Source organism: Pelobates fuscus, chromosome 7 (assembly GCF_036172605.1).
Source record: "Pelobates fuscus isolate aPelFus1 chromosome 7, aPelFus1.pri, whole genome shotgun sequence".
Classification (NCBI taxonomy): Eukaryota; Metazoa; Chordata; class Amphibia; order Anura; family Pelobatidae; genus Pelobates; species Pelobates fuscus.
In genome coordinates, this window is record NC_086323.1 from 60609820 (window position 1) to 60632489 (window position 22670).

Below are 22670 nucleotides of genomic sequence, written 5' to 3' on the forward strand. Positions count from 1 at the left end.
TGGGGCGCCAGAATGACTTGGACCAATTTGGAGTCAAGAGTTCTCAAGTCCATAGAGACCCGGTCGATGGGAGGACTAGGTAAGTAATGTCACAGGTTTTTTTTTTTTTTTTTTTGAGCTATTGGAATAAACAATACTGAAATATTTTTTTAAGATTTCTTACCTTTTCAAGAGAAAAGGTTTTTGTTAGAGCAAATCCCCATCCTGCTTCAAAGGCTCTGCGAATCATTGGTGCACTGGTAGTAGGTGGAGCACTTGCAAGACCAAAAGGATTTGGAAATTTCATTCCCACAATTTCCACACGAATATCAACTAAATCAATAGGTGTATAAAAGAGAGGTAGCTCAGGTTTTTCGGCAACGGAGAGCCCATGAAGACCCTGTTAATAATAAAACAACATAAAATAAGTTACACAATGTAAAAAAAAAAAAATTACGGAGGAAAAAATTCTGTATAACAAAATTCATAAACAAATTATGAGTAGCTTATTAAATTACTTGAAAATAATATTGACTGATTGCGAGTAAATCTATGCTTGTAATTTACTGTCCAGGAACTTCGTTTTAACCTTGAACTTTTAATGCCGGCACATATATCATCATTGTTATAATACTAGCTGGCTACCTGCAGTTGGCATATACACCCATTCACAAACATGCTGCAGTTGACCTTATTTGTCTGTGAACTCCAGTTATTAGTCCAGGATATATTGCAAGTACTCCATAGGAGTAGCCCCTTCAATTTTGCTCCAGCTGTTATGTGGAGTATTTCTCAGCATTTATTACAAGCAATTTCCCAGAGAAATGCCTTCAAGTTCTCAGCAAAACAATATATGAATGTTCTGCGTTTTGCTTAAATGAAACAAGCAGGCTGCCATGAGTTTTAAAACAAAGGGAACCAAGGAATTTCATGTACATGTATGTGGACAGCACGTTACTTTAGAGTATGCACTCAGAGAAAACTGCCATTTGAACATTACCTATCGGATACGTAATGTCATCAAACTGTCACTTCTCTTTTTAAAAGTTTATTACATTTGATGAAACAATTTTTTTTTTTTTTTTAAACCTGATCACCTTGCATAGATCATACCTGGACCCTGAACTATATGTTGCAACATCTCCAACTACCTCGATGTCCCAGAGACTGGGAAATCTACATATAACTCTTCCACACACTACCAGAACATTCAAATGCTAAAATCAAGAGAAACTATAAGCCTAAGAAGTTAGTATCCCTTGTGTGGTCAAAAACACCCCAAGACCCATGACACATTTCTACGCAAGCTCATCTTCATCACGGTCCTTTAAGAAGGTAAATCTCTGATCATAGAGACCTAAACCTAGGACAGAGAGGAAAATGTGTCTCTGCATCAGGGTGCACCTGGAAACAACTGGCAAATCCGTTGTGCATGCCTATTGTGTGTACTTATAACTATTGCTGTGCAGTGTTGCTTAAATGCACAGCATTATAATTCCCAGGGTATGGTTGAAGATGATAATACACAATAACAGGCAAACTGGTTTTCAAAAAAAAAAATAACTGGACTCGACCTCAAATGTTCTATTTATATTATTAATGTATGTGAAAAGAGAATATACATGCTCAAAATATAAAATAAAAAAGTAAAATTATAAAGCAATATAAAAATTTAACCAAAACCAAAGGATTCAATTAAAATAAAAACCGTTGTCAACAAATCAAGGAAAATTAGTTGAACATGCTTTTAAAAAAAATGCCATTTTACTCTAACACATCATAATTCAATATTTGTTTCTAAACCAGGATTGTAGGAATAACATCTGTAGGATGTTTATCAACCATGTTTCTCTTAGTGCTACTTTCTTCCTCTCCAAAGCTTTTTTTTACCTGTTCTATGCCTTAACACTGAAGCAAAAGTATTTTTCTTTTAACATGTATTACTATATTATAATATAGGTATATATATTTATATTTCTTTCTAGTAAAATTCTGATATTCTAAAATCATAATTTATTATGTTTACAAATATATGATACCTGTATATACTTGTGTATATGCCAGGATGCCTGTTTTCCATCGTTACAAGATTCGACAGTTGTATTAGCGAGGCCAGCAAGATCGCCTCCTGTGAATATTCCAGGCTCACTTGTTTCCATTGTCTCTGGGTTAACATCAGGTAGACCCCATCTGTTAAACTTCACAGGTGTCATTGCATCTATAACTGTAAAAAAAAAAAAAAGAAAGACACATAAATAAGTAAAACATATGCAATGCATGGTTGAGCTTACACGGAAAATTTGACAGTAGATAGTGGTATTCATAGCATTATTAGAGCGTACATCAAGATATATATTTTTTTAATGAAAGGAGAACAAGTACTGAAACTTGCACCATCATGAGGGTCACTTCTATTCATAAATAAACTAAAACATAACATGTTTTAATTACCAACTGAACTCTTCTAATACATACTTCAAAAAATAGACAAAATTAATTTATGATCATGTGATGAACATAATTAATAAACAGATAAACTGTGGTCAGAAAAAGCACATACACAGGCATTGACCGAAATTGAGGACAGTGTGGACAATTGAGCCCTTCCTTTAAGTGTTTCTCACCTTGCAAATCTCTAGTGGGCACCTAAGGTGACAGATCACACAAACGTAACTATCAAATTAACTATTATTTTTACTTTAAAATAAAACATGCTGTGTTTATGTGTGCTTCCATTGCATATCACTTTCAGATAGTCTGGTAGGCTGTTTAATGAAAATATGAAAAGATTAAAGAAACTTTAAACTGATACATAATCTAATCATCAAGGGACAAGCAACATTCTAATAAGCAATATGCTCTGATGATGCCTTATTTAAAGCACTTAACCATCTCTTAATTACCAGTTATAAATGCATTGTTGATAGATTTCTTATTTGTGTTGACCTTAATGTCTTATGCGATCACTGGGACAATAAGATATTAATAACAAGGTTCAAGAAGACAGGAACAGCAGTTTCAAAGGACACCAAAGAAAAAATAATCAGGTTTTTCTTAATCCATCAGAGTGAATTGCTGCTTTGAATAAATATTCAATGTCCTTCACAGGAAGGGTAAGAGATTTTATCTTGCAAAATGTATGTTTTATAAAAAGCAATATATCAATCATGACTTTAGATTGTATTTATATATATATATATATATATATATATATATATATATATATATATATATATATATATATATATATATATATATATAAATAACTAAATCAGGTGTAGTGCACTCAGTGTAGAAAACTGTAATTCCTAAATCAAGGTGCAAACCTCCAGTTGCAGTATATATGATAGCTGGACTTGTGTTCAATAAATCCAAATAATTCTTTACATACCATAAGCTTTGTCAATGTTTCAGTCTTGAACAGACATTCATCATTATTTGAATATATTGAACACAAGTCCACCGAGTGCGCTTCATCTGCGATATCTATATATACAATTGCCTTCCATATTTGATGCTATCTTGTATATGATAACAATGATGATGCATTTTGTTCTGTTTTTGTTCAAAGTCATGATCAGAAAAGTTATTGGGTCATGTTCTTGTGTTAACCATGATTTATGAAATATATTTTATTTCTTGCTTTTCTGCTCTCGAAATAATTTAAAATGGAATAAATTGACCTTTAACCAAGAAATGTGTTAATGTTTGTAAAATGAAAATTACGGGATCAATCTTTGCCATTAAATATAACCTGGATGTAACCACATCTTTAATATGAATAAATGCATGGGATGTTGCAATGCAGATGTGTACATGATCTTGGGGTTATCAGCATGAGATCATCTATTCAAAATAAATGCAGGTCTATCTCAGAATTTAAATCAATAATTAGGATACATGGAAAACATAATACATTCTATTTTTTAAAATTCAATTTTTTTTGTTGTTCAATTAATGATGAGGAAACTTTGCATAAATAAGTGTATAATGTATTGTCATCAGCAATTTAACTCTGCTTATTCCTGCCATTGTAATATGGGGGATCAAATACAGATCAAATACAGAGTATATGAATTGCTTTGCGAGATGTAAATCATTCACAAGGATATATACAGGTCTTCAAAATGTTATAAGCTTACTAGAGTCTAAATAACAGATAGGATAAATGGAATATCTTCAAACAAATATTTCTCAGTATGTACCATTGGGTAATAAACATAAAAAATAAATTGAAAACAACGTGGCATAGTGGGAAAGTAAACCAAGGAATTAAAAATAAGAACAGGGCATTTAAATCCTTTAAATTGGAAAAATTAGAAGCATTCTAAAGAAAATATAAGAAAGTGAATAGTGCATGCAAAAATGTGATGAGATGACCAAATAGATCAAAACCAACCCCAAAACAGTTTTTAAGTAAAAAAGAAAAAAAAAACTACAAGAAATGAAAGTGTAGGTACACTGGAAACAAAGATGAAGATCATGAAAAGGCAGACATTTATGATTGCTGCAAAAAACTTACAGCAATTTTTGAGTGGATGATTTAAGACAATGTGCTGCAACAACGAAAGAAAGTTAATGTAAACAAAGCTCTGGGGCCTGACGGTATTCACCCATGAGTACTTAAACTAAGTGTAGAAATAAGTGAGCCTCTGTTTTTAATCTTTCATGATTCTTTTCTTTCATGAATTGTATTGGTTCCTATATGCAAAAAAGGGTTGAAAATCTTTGCCTTGAAATTATAGACCTGTGAGCTTAGCTTCTGTGGCTGGAAAAGTATTTGAAGGGATATTAAGGTATAATCGGGAATTCGTTGGGAAGAACTTTGTTATTAGCAATAATCAGAATGGTTTTATGAAACATAGGTTATGCCAAACTAACCTAATTGCATTCTAAGAAGAAGTAAAAAAAATGCAAAGTTATGCACTTCGGGGTAAAGAATGTACAAGCAACTTATACTAATAATTGGTAGAGCATTAGGGATAAAAACACACAAGAAGAATTTGTGAATTGTTATAGACAATAAACTAGGCAACAATGTCCAATGTCATCGACAGTTGCTACGGCCAATAAGGTATTGTCATGTATAAATAGGGGCATAATTTCTTGGAATGAATATATAAGTTTGCCTCCTTATATATCAATGGTAAGACCACATCTTGAATATGCTGTGCAATTTTGAGAACCTGTTCTATAAAGGATATTATGGAACTAAAAAAAGTGCAGAGGTGGGCTACAAAATATATAAATGGAATGGAACATTTTAGTTATGAAGAAAAATAAACAATTTTTAATCTGTGTAGTTTAGAAAAAACTGCATCTCAGAGGGGATATGATAGCATTATATAAATATATTTTGGGTCAATACAAACCATTGTCTCGAAATGTATTCATTTACAGGACTACACATAGGTCACACATTTAGACTGGAAGAAAGGAGATTTAGTCTAAGGCAAAGGAATGTTGTTTTTTTTTTTACTGTTAGAACAATAAGGATGTGGAATTCTCTGCCTGAAGAGATGGTTTTATCACAGTCTATACAGATGTTTAAACAGCAATTGGATAAATTATTTAAACAAATTATATTCAGGGATATATTTTTTAATTAGTTGGGTTAAAGCTTCTTGGTCCAAGGAGATATCTGACTGTCGAAAAGGATTTTATGAAACTTTAAACAAGTTTTATGAACACATGCATCTCTTCATCACTGTAATCTACTGAACAGGTCTATGAGAGGACAACACAATGATCTAAAGATACTTTTATATATAGGGGGGTTGCCTGCTCTTTATTATTTTGATAGAACAAGCCATATATGTTCCCTCTCATCACACTGTGCAATCATTGTACTTGAAAAAGCCTGCGAAGGGTAAAACGTGTTGTGCTTTATTACTTTGTATACGTACCTTGTACAAAACATTTTAATCTAAATAAAATGTGCATTTTCTGTACCTGCCGATAGAACATTGTGTTTATAAATCCTGTTGCTGTATACATGATTTTAAAGCTCCATTGGGTGAGGAGTTAAAACACCCCAAGCTATCAACACTCTGAGCAAAGCATAAGGTTCTACTTCTCAAGTATGCTTACCTTCACTTGCTTAAAGGTGTACTGCCGGTATTTCACTATTTGAGATATTCTGCTCATTTCATATCCATGACCATAAGTTGTAGTCGAGATGCATTGCAACCAGTGTTTTCCGGTGGGGGATATACCGCCAAAGTTACCACTATAGCTAAGTTATTAGCTCTAATACAAGACTACAATCAATTACCTTGGCACAACCTATACTACAAAAATGTACCAATCTGCCTGAAATTGGTGGGAGTTGCTGCACTGGGCACTAATTTTAAGTTAGCTATCTTCATAATGATATGCCAGCAGAAAGGACTGTGGTGACCAAAACAATGCAGTGTGTTTTCCCCACCTCCTCTCTTTGCATAACATATATGGGAGAGGGATTAAACTAACGGCAGCAGCAGGTTATAGCAAGGGCAACTCCCATTAATCTTGGGCAGATTTTGACATGTATATCCTGGTACTCCCTGAGGTTAAATAATTTTAGACCCAACTCTAGGCCTAACTTTGGCCCTAACCTGCATCTTTTTTAATTTTATTTTTTTAAATTCTTTAAATTTGTAATCACGTCATATAAAATGATACATAAAGTTAAAGTCACTCAGGTGTTCGGGAGGCATTCCTGAACCATTCAACATTATCTTTTCATTTACTGTCGTCTCCATATCCTCTCAATGTTTTAATGTTCCCACAGTATAATATTCACTGTTATGTATCATATAATTAATCACCGTTTATATAAATATATACATATACATATATATACATACACACACACATACACGATTACAATATTTTATTTAACACAAACATATTTTGCAGCACTGCACAATAGGTAAACAAGACAAAGATTTAATTCTAACAAAACATGAATGACATACGGGAACACGCACATTCACGCACATTGCCAAATTGTGATTGCCTATTTTATCTCTTCTATTTAAATTATTAGTTTCAAGGCACTAAGTTGAATGTGGATATTAAAATAAATCTAAAATCCTTAAAGTGACACTATAGACAACCAGTGCCCCTGTCAGTTTAACTCTGCAATTGTAATTATTGCAGCTATTAAGAAACTGCAATTATTGGGTTAACTCCACCTCTAGCGGCTGTCTTGCAGACAGCCACTAGAAGTACTTGTGGGTCATTAGGCGACTTTTGGTTACTTGACGCTGGATGTCCTCAAGCTCTGCGTGAGGACATCCAGCATCAACTAAAACCTTATAGGAAAGCATTGAGTCAATGAGGTAGTCCTAATGCAAGCGTGGTGTTTGCTGCGCATACGCATTTGGTCCCTGATGACGACTGCCTGATCCAGTGCCGAGGAACATTGGTGATGGAATTAGTTAAGTGACAGAATGTTTTTAACCCTTTTTATGCTTTGGAGGGGGGGGGGGGGGTCGTGAGCATGGGGGCACTATAGGGTATTATAATGCTAGCAATACAACTTTGTATTTCTAGCACTATAGTTTCCCTTTAATTATTGTAAAGATTTAATAGTTTCACTATGTAGAAAATTTTCCCTGCAGGGGAGACTTTAAAATGAAGAATCAAACAAGAAATCAAATTGACCTTCATAGACACAACTAGGATTTCACAACAAATCTTTTCTAATATTTACATTACTTAATTTCATATAAGTGTGTTAATTTTTACGTGTTACACACGCCTACAATACTAGGACAGAAAACCATTAAAGCGATGAATGAAAATTTCAGAGCACAGAATATATTTCACGTTATCAATAAAGGATATCCTATGGTTTCCATGAATAGTAACAAGCTAAAATTTACATATTTTCTAGACAGTCAGGAAACCCAACATTTGTAAAGACCAAATATCTCATGTCTCTAACTTGTATTAAAGAAGAATGGGTTTTTATTGGCAATATAAAATAAATTGTCACTATGAATTCACAGAAGCAGACAACAATTCCAAATATTAGCAACCATCTGTATACTAAATATAATTATAAAACATTACTGAAACCAAAACTTAATTTGGAATAGATACCTTAAGGCACCGATGGGGAAGCATTACGGAATAATTAATACACATTTATTCAGAATGTTAGCATTTCCAGATATAAACGTCTGGAGTGATTACATAGTATAATGCATCATATTTTATATTAGGTTAAGATGTGAGGCCACTTTTAGATATGGCACTGTAAATATCACTATGAGTTAAAGTGTTCCTATCATCGTACATACAACTTCAGTGAATGAAAGACCATCACATTTCATCTATACAATTTACTATCACAATTAGCTGTAGGTAAAGATTGCATTGTTGTTATTTTTCAGAGGGTTGTGAATGTAGAGAACAGTGCTGTTACTCTGTCTGCAGCTGCATTAGACAATGTCTGAGATATTTTGTGCTAGAATTGCCCACCAGATCAAAGGACATTCTAAAAATTGAAACTTAAAATCAAAAGGTCAGCTTGTGACATGGACAGATCGTGAGACACCACAACAGTAAATGACTCTAAGGTACCTCTATACCATGTAGCCAGTGGCGGCTCTAAACTTTGTGAGGCCTTAGGCAAAACTCAAACATGAGACCCCCACTAATACCCAAAGAGACAAAATAAATAGGGGTTGCATTGTCTGTCTAAGGTGCTGTAGTTATGTTGAAGAATGGGCTTGCAGTGCTGGACACAGAGAGCGAGTCTCTGTATTCATTGGTCAAAGGCTTGCAGTGTTGTGGCTCTCTGACTGAAATTATTACATAATTTGGACACTTCATTTGCAATAAATAAATGCAATTAGCAAGTATGCTAATCGTTTATACATGACTGCAGGGTATGGTTACATAGCCTGGCAGTCGTGTATAAGTAAGTGCCGATGTGTATATGTCTGAGTGTGTCTGGCATTGTCTACCTGTGCATGTGCCTGAAAGTGTGTGTGACAGAGTATCCTAGGGTGTGAATGTATATCTTTGTAAGCATGTGTCTGGGACCGTATATGTGTGTGGGGTAGTTGTTTGCATTGTGTTATGGCAAAGCTACGTTTCATGACTGTGTGTGTCTACGATGAATGACTTTTTTGAATGGTTATTGACTGTGACTGGGTGAGAAAAGGGGTAACTATGGCAGGGTGAGTGTGACAGCGTGAGACTTGTAGGATTGGAGAAGGATTTGATGAGGTTAATGTGACAAGGTGTGTGTGGCATAGTTAAGAAATGTATCACAGGGGAGGAGTGAATGTGCCAAGTTTGAAGGAGGGAGTGTGACAGATCGAGGGGAGGTGAGTGTGGCAAGGTCGTGGGGGAGAGTGTGACAGGGTTTGGTGTGAGTGTGCAGGACAGGATTGGATGGGGTTTATGTGGTAAGGTGAGTGTGTCAAGGTGAAAGGGGTAAGTGTGACAGACTTAATATGATAGGATAAGTGTGGCAAAGCGAGGGTGTGTGAGTTTGGTTTGTTTGAAGTGGGTGTCAACAGAATTCTGACTGAGTATCAGAATATTCTGACTGAATAATATAAAATGGTATTTTACTATGCAAAAATCAGTCAACATTTGGTCTACATTTGTGAGTTTGATTTGATTTAGAGCATTTGGTTACTTTGGAGCATTCGGTTGGAAATTTTCAGATTTTGGTCCCCTTATTTCTTATTTTATTATGTATTTTGTGGCTGTACCCTAACAATCAGTCATTTTTTTTTATTTTTTAAGGTGGTGTTGTAAGAACACTGTGTCACATGATTCCATCATATGGAGATTAAGAATAGCAGAACTCGGTGATAGACGACTCGCTAATAGCTCAGAATTGGAACAAATTCCAGTTCGGCCATAACCGAATGCACAAGTCTAGAATTTTTAATCATAAAAAGTACATGGTATTCAAGTTTATTTCTTGAGCAGTGCATGCTATCACCATGACTTTATTGTGAGAAACCTGAGGAAAGATTTGTTCATGACATTTACCTGGAATATGCATTGTTTTTGCTCAACATGGCAATGTAGCATTCTCGACAACTAAACATTCAAAATTAAAGCAGGAATTTGTAAGAAAATTGAAAATAAATATGTTGCTATCAATTGTAGGCTATAACACACATAGTGGACACAATTCTATAACAACCGGAGTCTCTGCCAAACAAAGAGAGTCAAGAGCAAGGCTGCATTGGTAATTAGTAAAGGCAGTGAAAATGATCATCAATTTTGGCTGCTGTTATACTGTCCATGATTTTCTTACAGCTCTAAGCTGGAGGAGATTATAGGGTTGAATTTCTAGTACTTTTATTAACTTTCTAGCACCAAAAACATACCATAAAAATAATTAATATTTTTGTGTGAAAAATATAAAAAAAGGATGAGCAAGGAAAATTGCAGTTACATTTTAAATGAATATTAAGGGACATGGAAAAAAAAACCAAAAAACAACTAAACCTAAATATATATTTATGGCATAAAGGGCATTTTCAACGTTTGCACAATCTGTGCTTTTTGAGATGTATTCTAAATTAAGCTGATTATTTGCCAGGTGCTTTTTCATCATTTTATACAAGATGAACTTTTTTACTTATCCCTACCTGTCAAAATGATGCCAATCTGCCTCTTATGATATTTAACATATTACTATCATTACTGTTCTCAACGGGCTTGCAAACCTCATTGGAATATTCTACTGTCAGACGCACCTTGACGAGATCAATTAAAACAACATGTTATTTCTAATAAGCGTAACACCTTGTGCTGGGAACGACAGATAAATTGCTAAGTGGCCTTCTATGCTACACTGGAAAGTTTGAATCTTCTCACTTTATTTTTAGTATAAACACGATCTACAATCCAAATTAAACCAATGAAAAATCTGACACATAAAATATGTTACTTGAGATCTTTAAGTTATATATAAACACAAATTCATGAAAAAACACAAACAAAGCATTAAGACATTTCCAGGCACAAATATGTCACAACAGGCTCTAAAACTAGAATATATATGTATATATATATACACGATGCGATACTCGAGATATATATATATACACACACACACACACACACACACACACACACACACACATTTGTGCACCTTTGATAACATTACCTGGAGATAGTTTTAGAAATGAACAGAAGAACGTCACTATTTAGGAGAATAATTTGCCAAAGACTAAACAGCTAAAATGCCTCATCTGTAAGAAGATCGCCTGGCACTTGAGTTGAGGACCCACAGTAGCCTGCTGTTTAGGGAAGCTTATGTAAAACTTGGTACCAGAAGATTGGTCTTTATTAGGGTGGGAGGGTATTTTTTTTTATTTGTACCAGACAGGTGGGGGACCCTCTGCCACTACTAGTACAAGGATTCACCAGTCATCTTCTGATGTAAGGGTTTTATAACCCCCGAGCGCACCATCATTCATTACATCCACTTCAGAGGCCAGGTGTTTGGAGGAAGAGATGGGGCATTTGTTTAGCCCCTACCATTTTTATTTACACACCAACTGACTACACATGGGATGATGGAAAAGGAGGATTATGTGTTAGAGGAATGCTATAGTGCTACAAGACAACTTAATTTCAATGAACTGGTCTAGGTTCCATGTCCCACTATTTCAACTCTGCAGGTGAAGACATTGCAGATATGCGGAAATGGCAATGTTTTTATTGCAGGGTTAACCTGCTTCTCAAGACTATCATACCGCACCTCCATACTGCCAAAATAGTGGAGTAAAACTTCCACATATGCACATTTTCTTCCAAATGTTTCCCTATGTGAAAGCATTGGATTTGCTGAGATTAGTGGTTCTCAAACCAGTCCCACAAACAATACTGGATTTTTGTATTTCCTTGTTTTATTCCAATGGAGATACTGAAAAAAATTGGACTGCTGGTGGCTCTTGAGGACTGGTTTGGGAAACACTGCTAATACCTCTTCCTATACAACCAAGCATTCTGCTAGCATGTCCTGCTGCTCTATTACATTGTCTGTATACCTTTAAGTCATCTGAAGTAATAACCCTGAAATCCCTTTCCTCAGATACTAAGGTTGGGACTCTATCAAATATTCTGTACTCTGCCCTTTGGTTTTAAGTCCAAGATGCATTATCTTGCACTTATCCACATAAAATGTCAGCTGCCACATTTCTGACAATTTTTCTAGTTTACCTAAATCATTTGCCATTTGGCTTATCCCTCCTGGAACATCAACCCTATTACATACCTTACCATCCAGACTTTCTGCAATATCACTAATAAAAATATTAAAAAGAATGGGTCCAAGTACAGATCCCTGAGGTACCCCACTGGTAACAAGCCCATGCTTTGAATATACTCCATTGACTACAACCCTCTGTTGCCTGTCACTCAGCCACTACCTTACCCATTCAACAATATTGGAATCCAAACTTAAAGATTGCAGTTTATTGATAAGCCTTCTATGTGCAACAGTGTCAAAACCCTTGCTGGAATTTAGGTAAGCAATGCCTACTGCACCACCCTGATCTATTATTTTAGTTATCCAATAAAAAAAAAAACAATAAGATTAGTTTGGCATGATCTCCCTAAAGTAAACCCATGTTGTCTCTGATCTTGAAATCCATGTGATTTTAGATGTTCAACAATCCTATCCTTTAACAATGTTTCCATTACTTTCCCCACTACTGAAGTAAGGCTTATTGGCCTATAGTTGCCCGACTGCTCCCTACTATCTTTCTTGTGAATGGGCATAACATTCGTTAACTTCAAATCTTCTGGGACTACTCATGTTAACAATGATTGGTTAAATAAATCTGTTAATGGAATTTTTTACATTGCAGGGTTAAGAGGACAGGGGCACTGCACCCAGTCCACTTGAATGAGATGAAGTGGTCTGGGTGACTAAGTGTCCCTTTAAAAAGTTTAAACATTGTGGTCATGTTGAGATGATGCAAATTCTTTTTGATGTTAAAAGGGACACTATAGTAACCAGAACAACTACAGCTTATTGTATTTGTTCTGGGGAGTAAAATCATTCCATTCAGGCTTTTTGCTGTAAACACGGTCTTTTCAGAGAAAATGCAGTGTTTACATTACAGCCTAGTGATAACTCCACTGGCCACTTCTCAGGTGCCTACTAAAGGTGCTTCCTGGGGCAATGCCATTCAGTGTCTCCACCCTTTGCATGGGGACACTGAACTTTCCTCATAGAGATGCACCGATTCAATACATCTATATCAGGAGATGCTGTTTGGCCAGGGCTGTGTTTGTTTTGTGCTGACTCTGCCCCTGATCTGCCTCCTTGACAGTCTCAGCCAATCCTTTGGGGGAGTATTGTGATTGGCTCAGACCACCACCTCTGATGATGTAAGCCAAGCAGGCAGATCAGGGGCAGAAGCAGCAGCTGCAGGCTTGAATTTTTACTACATTTAGGGAGGCAATGGGGGAAGCAGGGGAGCTAGAAGGTGGTTTTAACACTATATGATCAGGAATACATGTTTTTGTTTCTGACCCCATAGTGTTCCTTTAAATTGTTGTAGTTTTTTTTTTTTTTCTATTCGGTAGAGTCTAGCTACCCTTTAAAGGAAGAGAGGCCTCATTGACATTCTGATGCAAGTACTGATGCAAAGATACATTTGTGGGATTAAGTTGCTGTTGCAATAATGAGGCATATATTGGTGAATCAAGTTTATTTAATGATGCTGATGATGCATGAAAAGCATCAACAGGGGGCACGTCTTTGTCCCTGTATCAAGTTTATAATAACTTCAACAAAAAAGATATGCCAAATAAAGAGAGCTTAGTTGTAACAGTAGGAAGGAGAGTTTATTCAGCCTTAATATCCAGGCAACACAAGGCTCCCCAGAAAGAAATAATTGATTTAAGACTTCACAAATTTATATTTATGGATAGAAAATAGAGATTACAGCAAGGTTGTTGACAGGCTACATCTTGTTCTGCTAAACTACTGTTTTTTTTTTACTCTTGGTCTTTTTATGGTTAATAACTTTTTACATGTCACTCATACATTTAGTTTATATGTTAAGTAATTACCACTCCACATAGAACACAGCTGAACATCGACAGATTAAACACTGTATATAACTTGCTGTTTTTTTATTTTATAATTGGTACAGTGCCTTTCTCAACAAGAAACATCAAAACATGGAATGCAGAATCAATGACAAAGATTAGAGCTAGGTCCCCTGTAAGTAACCAGACACAGGTGAAAGAACTTTCCTAAAAATAATGGTAGTGGTGTTAAATAATTAAAGGTATACACCATTAACAATAGTCTCATAATAACACTCTGAAGTACTTCAGAATATAATTTGATGAAAATAACATCTGCCTTTGATGACTAAAATGAAAGAACAACAGAGTACCTTTTACATCAAGCACTTTAAAATCTTACGCATGTAATATACTTGGAATAATTTACATGAAAGGGGGAAAGCACTTACAAGGATTATTGTTTTTAATGACATTTGTAGTATAGAAGAATTCTGAAAAACATAAATATGCATTTTTTTTTTACCGCTATATTTTCAGATATTACTTATTAAAGAAATCAAGAACATTTGCAGAAAAGGACAATGTGAAAATAGTTTTCATTCTGCTGTATTGCTTGTTAGCCTTAAGATAGAAAAATATGTTTATTAACAAAAAACAAAAACAAAGGTTGGGATCTGAAAATTAGATCAAGTAATATATCCAAATTGTGATTTTAGCGGAGTTAGAGAATTGTCTTAAAATCAGGTATCTTTTAATTAGGTTATAAATTTACTACATCCAGTGTTAAAATTTATAAACTGCAAAAGTAGATTTTGTTTCCATCATTACTGTCACGGTCCTCCGGCTCATGGCTGTGCGCCGTAGCACTGGATTGGAGCGACCATGCTGACAGGCTGAGCTCCCATGCAGTGCCACACTCCGTGCACTACACCATACACATACATTAAAACATGGCTAGCACAATCATAGTTGCTGGCTTAACAATAGCAGCTGCTTGATTTGCAGGACTGTATGCCCTTCAAGCCATGAAACACAGGTGAAACAAGGTGGATTTGAACCCAAAATAACCAAAAGGGAAGCTGAGTTGATATAAGAAGTTAGCCTGACAGCAAATAAATGAACTATTAAAGAAGAAGGATTGTTGTTTGACCATCCAGCTAAAGGTGGATCCCCAAACTTGGCAGCCAAGATTGATGAAGCTAAAGACTTACTGGAAGCTCAGTCAAGAAAATTTACCTTGAACTAATACTTTTTTTAAGAAATGAGAGGGACAATAAACTTTGTGAAATCAATTCTCACCTTGATAAAAAAAAAAGGAATGCCACCCAGTTAGTGAGATAACTGGTTTAAATTGCTAATTATTTAAAAGTGAGATGGATAAGACTAAAGGGCAAACTGTGGTTCCAGTGGGCACAGGGTGCACAGGATGTAAGTTTGACAAGTCAGAGAAACTACAAACAGGTAGTCATATATTTGCTATTTGTCTCCCTTAGAGTCCTCTCTTGCTTTGTAGATCAGCTCACTCACTGCTGTCAGTGGCTGAGCTGCGTACATAACTTGGAAGGAAGTAAGACATAAGGAAGTCTTTATCTAGAGTGAGGGAAGTGGCTAAAAAGGCAGGCTTTTGGTGCAGCACTCTGCAAAACATTTTTATGAGCAAAAATGTCAAATATTTGAGCTTGCAAAGAAAATAAAAAATCTGCATATTAATGAGGCTCAAATCTATAAAATGCATTAAATTTGTGTTGGTGTTCAGCGTGTCCCTGGACATTTTAGCAAGTGCATTTGTTATTTCATTGCTTTGTAAATGCAGCTCATGGACTAAAATATTCAGCCTATTACACCCCATTTGCCATGAATCCTGAATACAAACAAACTGTATAATGAAATGTTAGTTATACAAATTTCAATGCAGTTTTGTTTAAATCTACAGAAACCCTTTTCATATTTTCATACCACTGTTTAAAAGTGTCTTCTTGTAGTTACACACCCCCTAAATCTGAAATACGTTATCAATTAGACTGCACGGCTTAATGAGACACCCAGCCCTGCGGCCTGACTCTTGAGAGTTTACAGGCTTGTATTAATACTTTAAAACCATACAGAATGGTTAAAATAAACAAACCTTTGTGCAAATGTTATCTTTTAAAAAAGAGTAAACATAAGAACATTGCTTTTAATTAACTAAACAAATTAAACATAGAAAAGGTGCCTAAAATGAATGTTTAAAGCAGAACTATATCTGCGTGTGACTGCCATAACTAATTATGCAGCCATGTAATGTGTGTTCAATTTAGGCTTATTTAAATAGCAGAAATGCTCATCAACCAGATTATATCTATGCAGAATCACAAAGCCATTAAATGATTTCTGCATTTAACCAGTTACATATGTTCATACAACATTAGCGGTTTGGAATGGTATTGAATTTCTTACGACTAAAAATTATTTAATTGGGAATGCATTCAACATATTTATGTTGATAAAATGTGTAATGAAAGTCTAGATGCAATCTAATTTGGGTATTGTAGTTGCTGTCAAGAGGACTTCAAGTTTTCAAACCCTGTACTGCACTTTGGATGATGTCATCCATGCATTGACGGATAAAGTGCAGAACGATGCCCTTCATCTCATTGGCAGTGTATGGACATACATGTCTCTGTCTGCCCTTGCAAGAAGCTGCAACCATTTTATCTCAACCTTATCCAAATACTAAAATTAATGTCAAGAGAGTGGCTGTGGAGACAGACTTGACCTATTTCCATCTCCCCAGCTTCTCTCCAAACACATAATTATAAGGAGAAATAATGCTGGAAGCTGCAAATAACATGGTTTGCTGGTTTTTCACATCATTATGCTGATCCCATGAACCATGAAAGAAATTGTTTGGCCTAGTCAGCGGCCAGACTCTTCACAGGTGACAAACTTTTGAACTCTCAGAGTTTGCTTGCAAAATCTTAGCATGCTATCCATACTGAAAATTAAACAGTGATTTCTACTTTACAATATGTCATACCTATGACCATAATGTTAAATGCGCCTCCACATGACCCATCTGGTAAACCTTAACATAACTATAGGATTTCTCTACCTGTTGTATTACATTCACAGTTTGCTACGAATGACTTCCTTATCTCCATCTTTTCAAACTCTTCCTCAAACCTCAATTTAGAATTTGTGCTGCATTGTTGCATAGCTCTTACAGCCTATTGCAGGAGTAGCCAATCTTTAACTCACAAGTAAAAGCATTATGGGAGATGTAGTCCACAATATTTGGAGTCCTAAATGTTGGCTAACAATGGCCTACTTTATTGGTTTGTTCACGACCATCAAACTATATCTTAAAATATCACTATCATAGAATATTGAGCACTGTAGAACTTATTGTTGAATATCAATAAAGGATTGCAATAGCATAACTGTAGACATAAGTGTGTTTTCTGTGTTTTAAAGGGGATAGGTTGTGCTTTATTACACAGACAAATAACAAAAGTGTTCCTTCCTACATGTTGAAGAATCTAACCTGGACTTTAAACTACTAAACGTACATTGTTTCCTCAGATTTTCCTCACTAATTTCAAATTAACTTGTTATTTCCCAAGAGGAAAAACATATGTTCTTGCATAATTAGATTCCAGATGTCTCACATTTCCAATTCGTTTTATGTGTTTCTCCTTGAAGCCGCAAACATAATTAGAAGCGTCCATGATATTTTTTCTGTGAAATATTTTCTGATATGGCTTTTCCAAAACACAAGCTCGCCATTTTTAAATAATACATAACTATACATTTATCTTTATGGCACTGACTTTCACATCTGTATAATGCTTATGAGTACACATGCTTTCTCAGTTTTTAGAATACCCGTGTCCATAACAGCTCTTGTCTTCTAGTCAATCAATGATCTACCCGCTACATAACTAATAGTTCTATGAATAATTGCATTTTGTAGTTGGGAAGATTAAACCGTTCTATACTCTTTCTAAGCTATTAATTATAGTGAAAATTCAAGCAAATTTCAAATTTAGGTCAAAATAAAAAAGCTGGAAAAAATCTTATTTAGCTATGCTTTTATTTTGACCTTAAATTTGAAATTCACCTCAAATTCACTTGGAGATCTCACTTCAGTATATAATAAGAGGGCTTTTTCTCTTAGTAGCAAGTTAAAGCAAGCTGACAGCTATTTTGCAAATGTTACATTAGCATACGCATTTGAAAATGTATCACTATCTTTATCTCTGTTGAGGAATCTTTATGTGTAATTAATTATTCTGGGAACTCATAGGGGAGAACTGGCAACATTTGGACAAATACAATTTTTTCTTTTTGTGTCGTTCACAGATCAGTAGATGATCCTACTTGTACAGAGCATGCAGTGTACGAACTTAACAGATGGAGGCTGCTGAAGTTGTGGTGGGGGGCTGAGATGTCACATATTCCTGCTAAATCTATCAGTATAACCTGCACAGAGAGTTTTCTGCTATGTCATCGTCAACAACATGTGGGGCATTTGAATGTCATGAGAACTGTCCCACCATAAACCTGCAGTCACTTTTCCATCTCCCAGGACACACTACACAATCTTGCATCATATTCTGCCACCCTGGTGAACCTCATATGTCTCAGTTTCCCAGGAAATATCTAAGAGGTCCAGTCCTGCCTTTTAAGAACATGAAGAGCATTGACTACCAACCCAAAGACAAACCCACACGGTACTGAGCTGGAAAAAGGCCCTGCACAATTGCTGCTAGCAGCCTCTCCCATGCAGTTGTCTTTTAACAGACTTTCCAACACAATTCTTGCTACTGTAAAATGAATGGTTTGAGGCTACAGCCCACAAACCATGCATGTTAGTAACCTGGTGAACAATTGTTGTCCTTCATTCGTTGCCAGCTCTCCCATGGGAACCCCACACTCTCTAAAAGCTATCACTATATTCGAATAACAGAAATATCTGTAATGCATTAGTTCATGGAGGTTATTGGCATTTTGTATGGAAGCTTTGGCAGTGTATTTATTCATATTTAAAGGATACCTTTCATGACAAAGACAAATTTATCTTAAATGATAACAATTCAAATTTTAACTACACATTCTGCTAGAAGTATTGCTAGCAAATGTCTAGATTTATTTAACATACGTTTAAAAACAGCCTCTTCCCCCAACTCTCAGTCAGTTCTCTCTGTGCTATCCTGCTAGGGGGTATTGTTTAACATGCTCAGGTATACACTGGCTTGTTTAAAGCTCTCACTGCACCGACACTGCAGGGAGTCGCTGAATGCAGGATATTTTTGGGTAGAGATCACCTCAAATATGAAGTCACAAATATGCCACAAACCCAAGCCAACACATTTCATTCAGTCACTTTGATTTCTTCACGGCAAACCTGAAGGTGACTATCCAGAAGTATCCGCCTTTGAACAAGCAATTGTGTACCTCAGCACCTTAAACAATACCAAGCAGGAGAGCAGGACAAGGGTATTTCACGGACCCAAAAAGAACTGGTAGGAATCTGTAAATGTGAGTGTATTTCACATACATAGAGTTCTGCGTGCAGACTGCAGCAGATAATATTGTCCTATATGCACTCTTTTTTAAAGGCATGATATTGTGGAAAAAAAAAATACTTGTCTCGTACGTAAATGTCACGTTTTTTTTGTGACCTTGGTCCTTTGCGCAACATTCATTCTTTTGTTTTATGGTCACTTTAAAAGGAGAAAGACATAACAAAGGACATATTTCTCCTCTAGTAATATGGAAACCAGACAACATTTTCTATAAACAGATCTCCTTGCATCACAGCCTATGCAATGAACACACATTTTAATGTTGTTTGGTCTAACCCTTTAGACTACATGCATATTTACACCTAATAAGCCAGCATGGCATATTTTTGAAGCAGAGTTACGATAAGGCAAATTTTTCAAACTTTTTACATTTCATTAGTACCGATTTATTTTCTATCCTGAGCCGGCTTATTTTAGATTTCTGTTCTTTTAATGGCTGTGAAATAATACACCCTTTAAAAAAAAGTCAAAACGCTTATTAAACAAGGTACTTTCACTTTTATATTACTTTTTTTTTTTTTTTAACTGCGCATTAACACAACACTATATCTCCTCATCAAAGCTCAACTCTTAGCAATCACTAACTTTTAAGAAAACAATATATAAATCAAATGATATACCATGGCTATTAATTCAATTTGCGGGGAAAAGCTTGCCACACATTGGAGATAATCAAGAGTGAATTCTGATTTGATAAATACACTGCCAAACCAGGGAAATTGTAAAAATAGTTGCCCAGAAAATGCAAGTGTGCACTTTTTTGCATACGTTGTGTAAATCAATTGTCAATTCAAGGTAATTCATTGTTAAACAAATTATCCCTGATATCGGACTAATATTTGTGAAGTCTGCTAACTTTAAGTTCCATTATTATTATTATTATTATCATATATTATATAACACTGACATATTACACAATGCTTTACAATCATAGAAAGAATATATTTTAAGGTTAAGAAGACCCTGCTCCAACAAGCTCACAGGTGAATATGTATTGTTAGGTACCTTACCCAAGTACACTTACTGGGATTTGATAGTTCAAAGGCAATGGCATTACCACTATTTTATCCAGCCAACATTAGGCGTGTTAATTTATCACACTTTTTTTCTACATTCAGAAGTGCAGCAAAAATACACTTGTACTATTGGAAATCAAACTCTAGTTTATTAGTAAATCCAACAAACAATATTATTTTAAATTGCTATTCATAACCTAAAAAAAATATGGACATTTTTAACTTGCACTGTAACCGTACCTACAAATAATTAAAGTTAAGGCAACTGGTTTAAAATGGTATATTTCAATTAATGACAATATCACATAAAATATGTTGCAGTTGAAAAACTAAATCCACTTTTATTATTTGCACGGTAATGCTTTAATCCCCTTCTACTGATTTGCTTTTAATCTGAAACCCATTTGTTTTAATCTAAAATGCTTCGCCACAGGTGTCAAGACACTGATCACGAACTCGAACCTCTACAATTCTCTGTGAGCCATAGGATACAGAAAAAATATAAAAGTTATATAGAACATCTACCAGGTTGGAGTTCAACACTCTTGCACTAGACTAACACTTCTAGATAAACTATAGTATTCTACATGTACCAAGACCATAAGGGCTTGCTAAATGTAATTTTATTTAAACCCAATTCAATTTTAATATATTTGTGGGTTAATTTAATTGAACTCCCCATTTTTTATTTTATTTGAGTTTAAACATTAAGCGGATACATATGTGTATTTTGATTTATGTAAATGTTTTCAATGGTTAAACTGTACATTTGTACATTTTGGGAAAAAAAATATATATATCTTAAAAAAAAAAAAAGGCTGCAAAAAATGTATACTTCTATATTGATTTTTTTTATAAACCTTAGCAACATCTCATAAGACCCAAAGTGCTTTGTCAGAGTGCATTGCAATCTACAGGAAAATAAATACTTTTTTTTTTTTTAAAGATTCTTTATTTTTCATTTTTCAGTTTTCATGAACAAAAGTGAGTGAACGTTTTTACAGAAAAAAGAGGTTGGTTAGTTAGGGGGTTACAATAGGATACAAAATATTTCAGTAGGACATTTTTCTGGCATTGTGGTTTGGTATCTCTCATGACCTTTTCTTTTGAGGATCTTGAGTTAGGAAGGCTACGTGTGCGACCGTTCGGGTCGTGTTGCCTGCGGTTAGGTGGAGTTACAGGGTTCTAGGGGTGGTTATGAGGCGTCTTTCGAGTTACCTGTTCCGGGATATTCCGGTTATTAGAGATAGTTGAGGTTGTAGGATCATTAGCCAGAAGCTTTCAGTGGTGATCCTCCTATTGTTGGGGGGATGGGGATAACTGTCTGGAGGAGTATGGCCTTCGAGTCGGGTAGAGGTTGTGGTTGTGTCTGTAGGGCCAGGAGGTTAGGGTGGGTGGTACAGGGAGGGTAGTGTTAAGTAGGGGGGTGGTTGAGGGGGGGGGAGAGGAACTGTGGAGGAGTGAATCGAGTGCTGCTGCCCTTCTGGGTTTTCCCCCCGAACCCAGGGTGGTGGGGTTGGATTGGGGGTGGGTTGAAGCTATGCGCTTCATCCTAGTTGTGGTTAGCGTCGGTGGTGTAGGTCGTCAGGTCTGGTGTGTCACCATGGGAGGGCATTGTGTCCGTCGAGCCATGGGTCCCAGACTTTGTGGAATGAGTTAGGGGTGTCGTGTATCTGTGCTGTAAGTCTGTCCATGTCTATGCTGTCTGTGATTTTCGTGTGTATTTGAGAGTGAGTGGGTATACGTGTTGTGGACCAGTTTTCGGCGATTGCTCGGCGTGTGGCTAGGGCTATTCTTGCTATGAGCTTATTTTCACTACGGGTGAAGCTGTCCAGGGGCTTAGAGAGTAAAAGGGCCCATGGGTCAAGGGGTACTGGTTTGTTGAGTAGGCCAGATAGGAGGGTCGTCATAGTTTTCCATAGGGGTGTAAGTTTAGGGCATGTCCACCAGCAGTGGAGGAATGTGCCTGTTTCTCCGCACATTTTCCAACAGAGGTTGGTGTGGTTTTGTTTCATGGCCTTCAGGCGGCAGGGGGTGAGGTACCATCTGAAGAGCATTTTGTATGCCTGTTCTTGATGGGTGACGCAGATTG

General features: G+C 35.8%; 1 protein-coding gene and 1 pseudogene across 2 annotated transcripts in view; one reads left to right on the top strand and one right to left on the bottom strand.

Moving 5' to 3' along the window:
- DPYD (dihydropyrimidine dehydrogenase) overlaps positions 1–22670 on the bottom strand; it is a 968764-nt gene that overhangs the window by 431848 nt on the left and 514246 nt on the right. For both annotated transcript variants that reach the window (XM_063428340.1, XM_063428339.1), the window contains 2 exons: positions 2019–2203; positions 164–379 (listed from right to left, as the gene is read on the bottom strand). In XM_063428340.1, coding sequence (XP_063284410.1) covers positions 164–379; positions 2019–2203 — 401 coding nt within the window. The remainder of the gene's footprint in view (positions 1–163; positions 380–2018; positions 2204–22670) is intronic.
- Positions 14946–15241, top strand: LOC134568598 (mitochondrial import inner membrane translocase subunit TIM14-like; annotated as a pseudogene).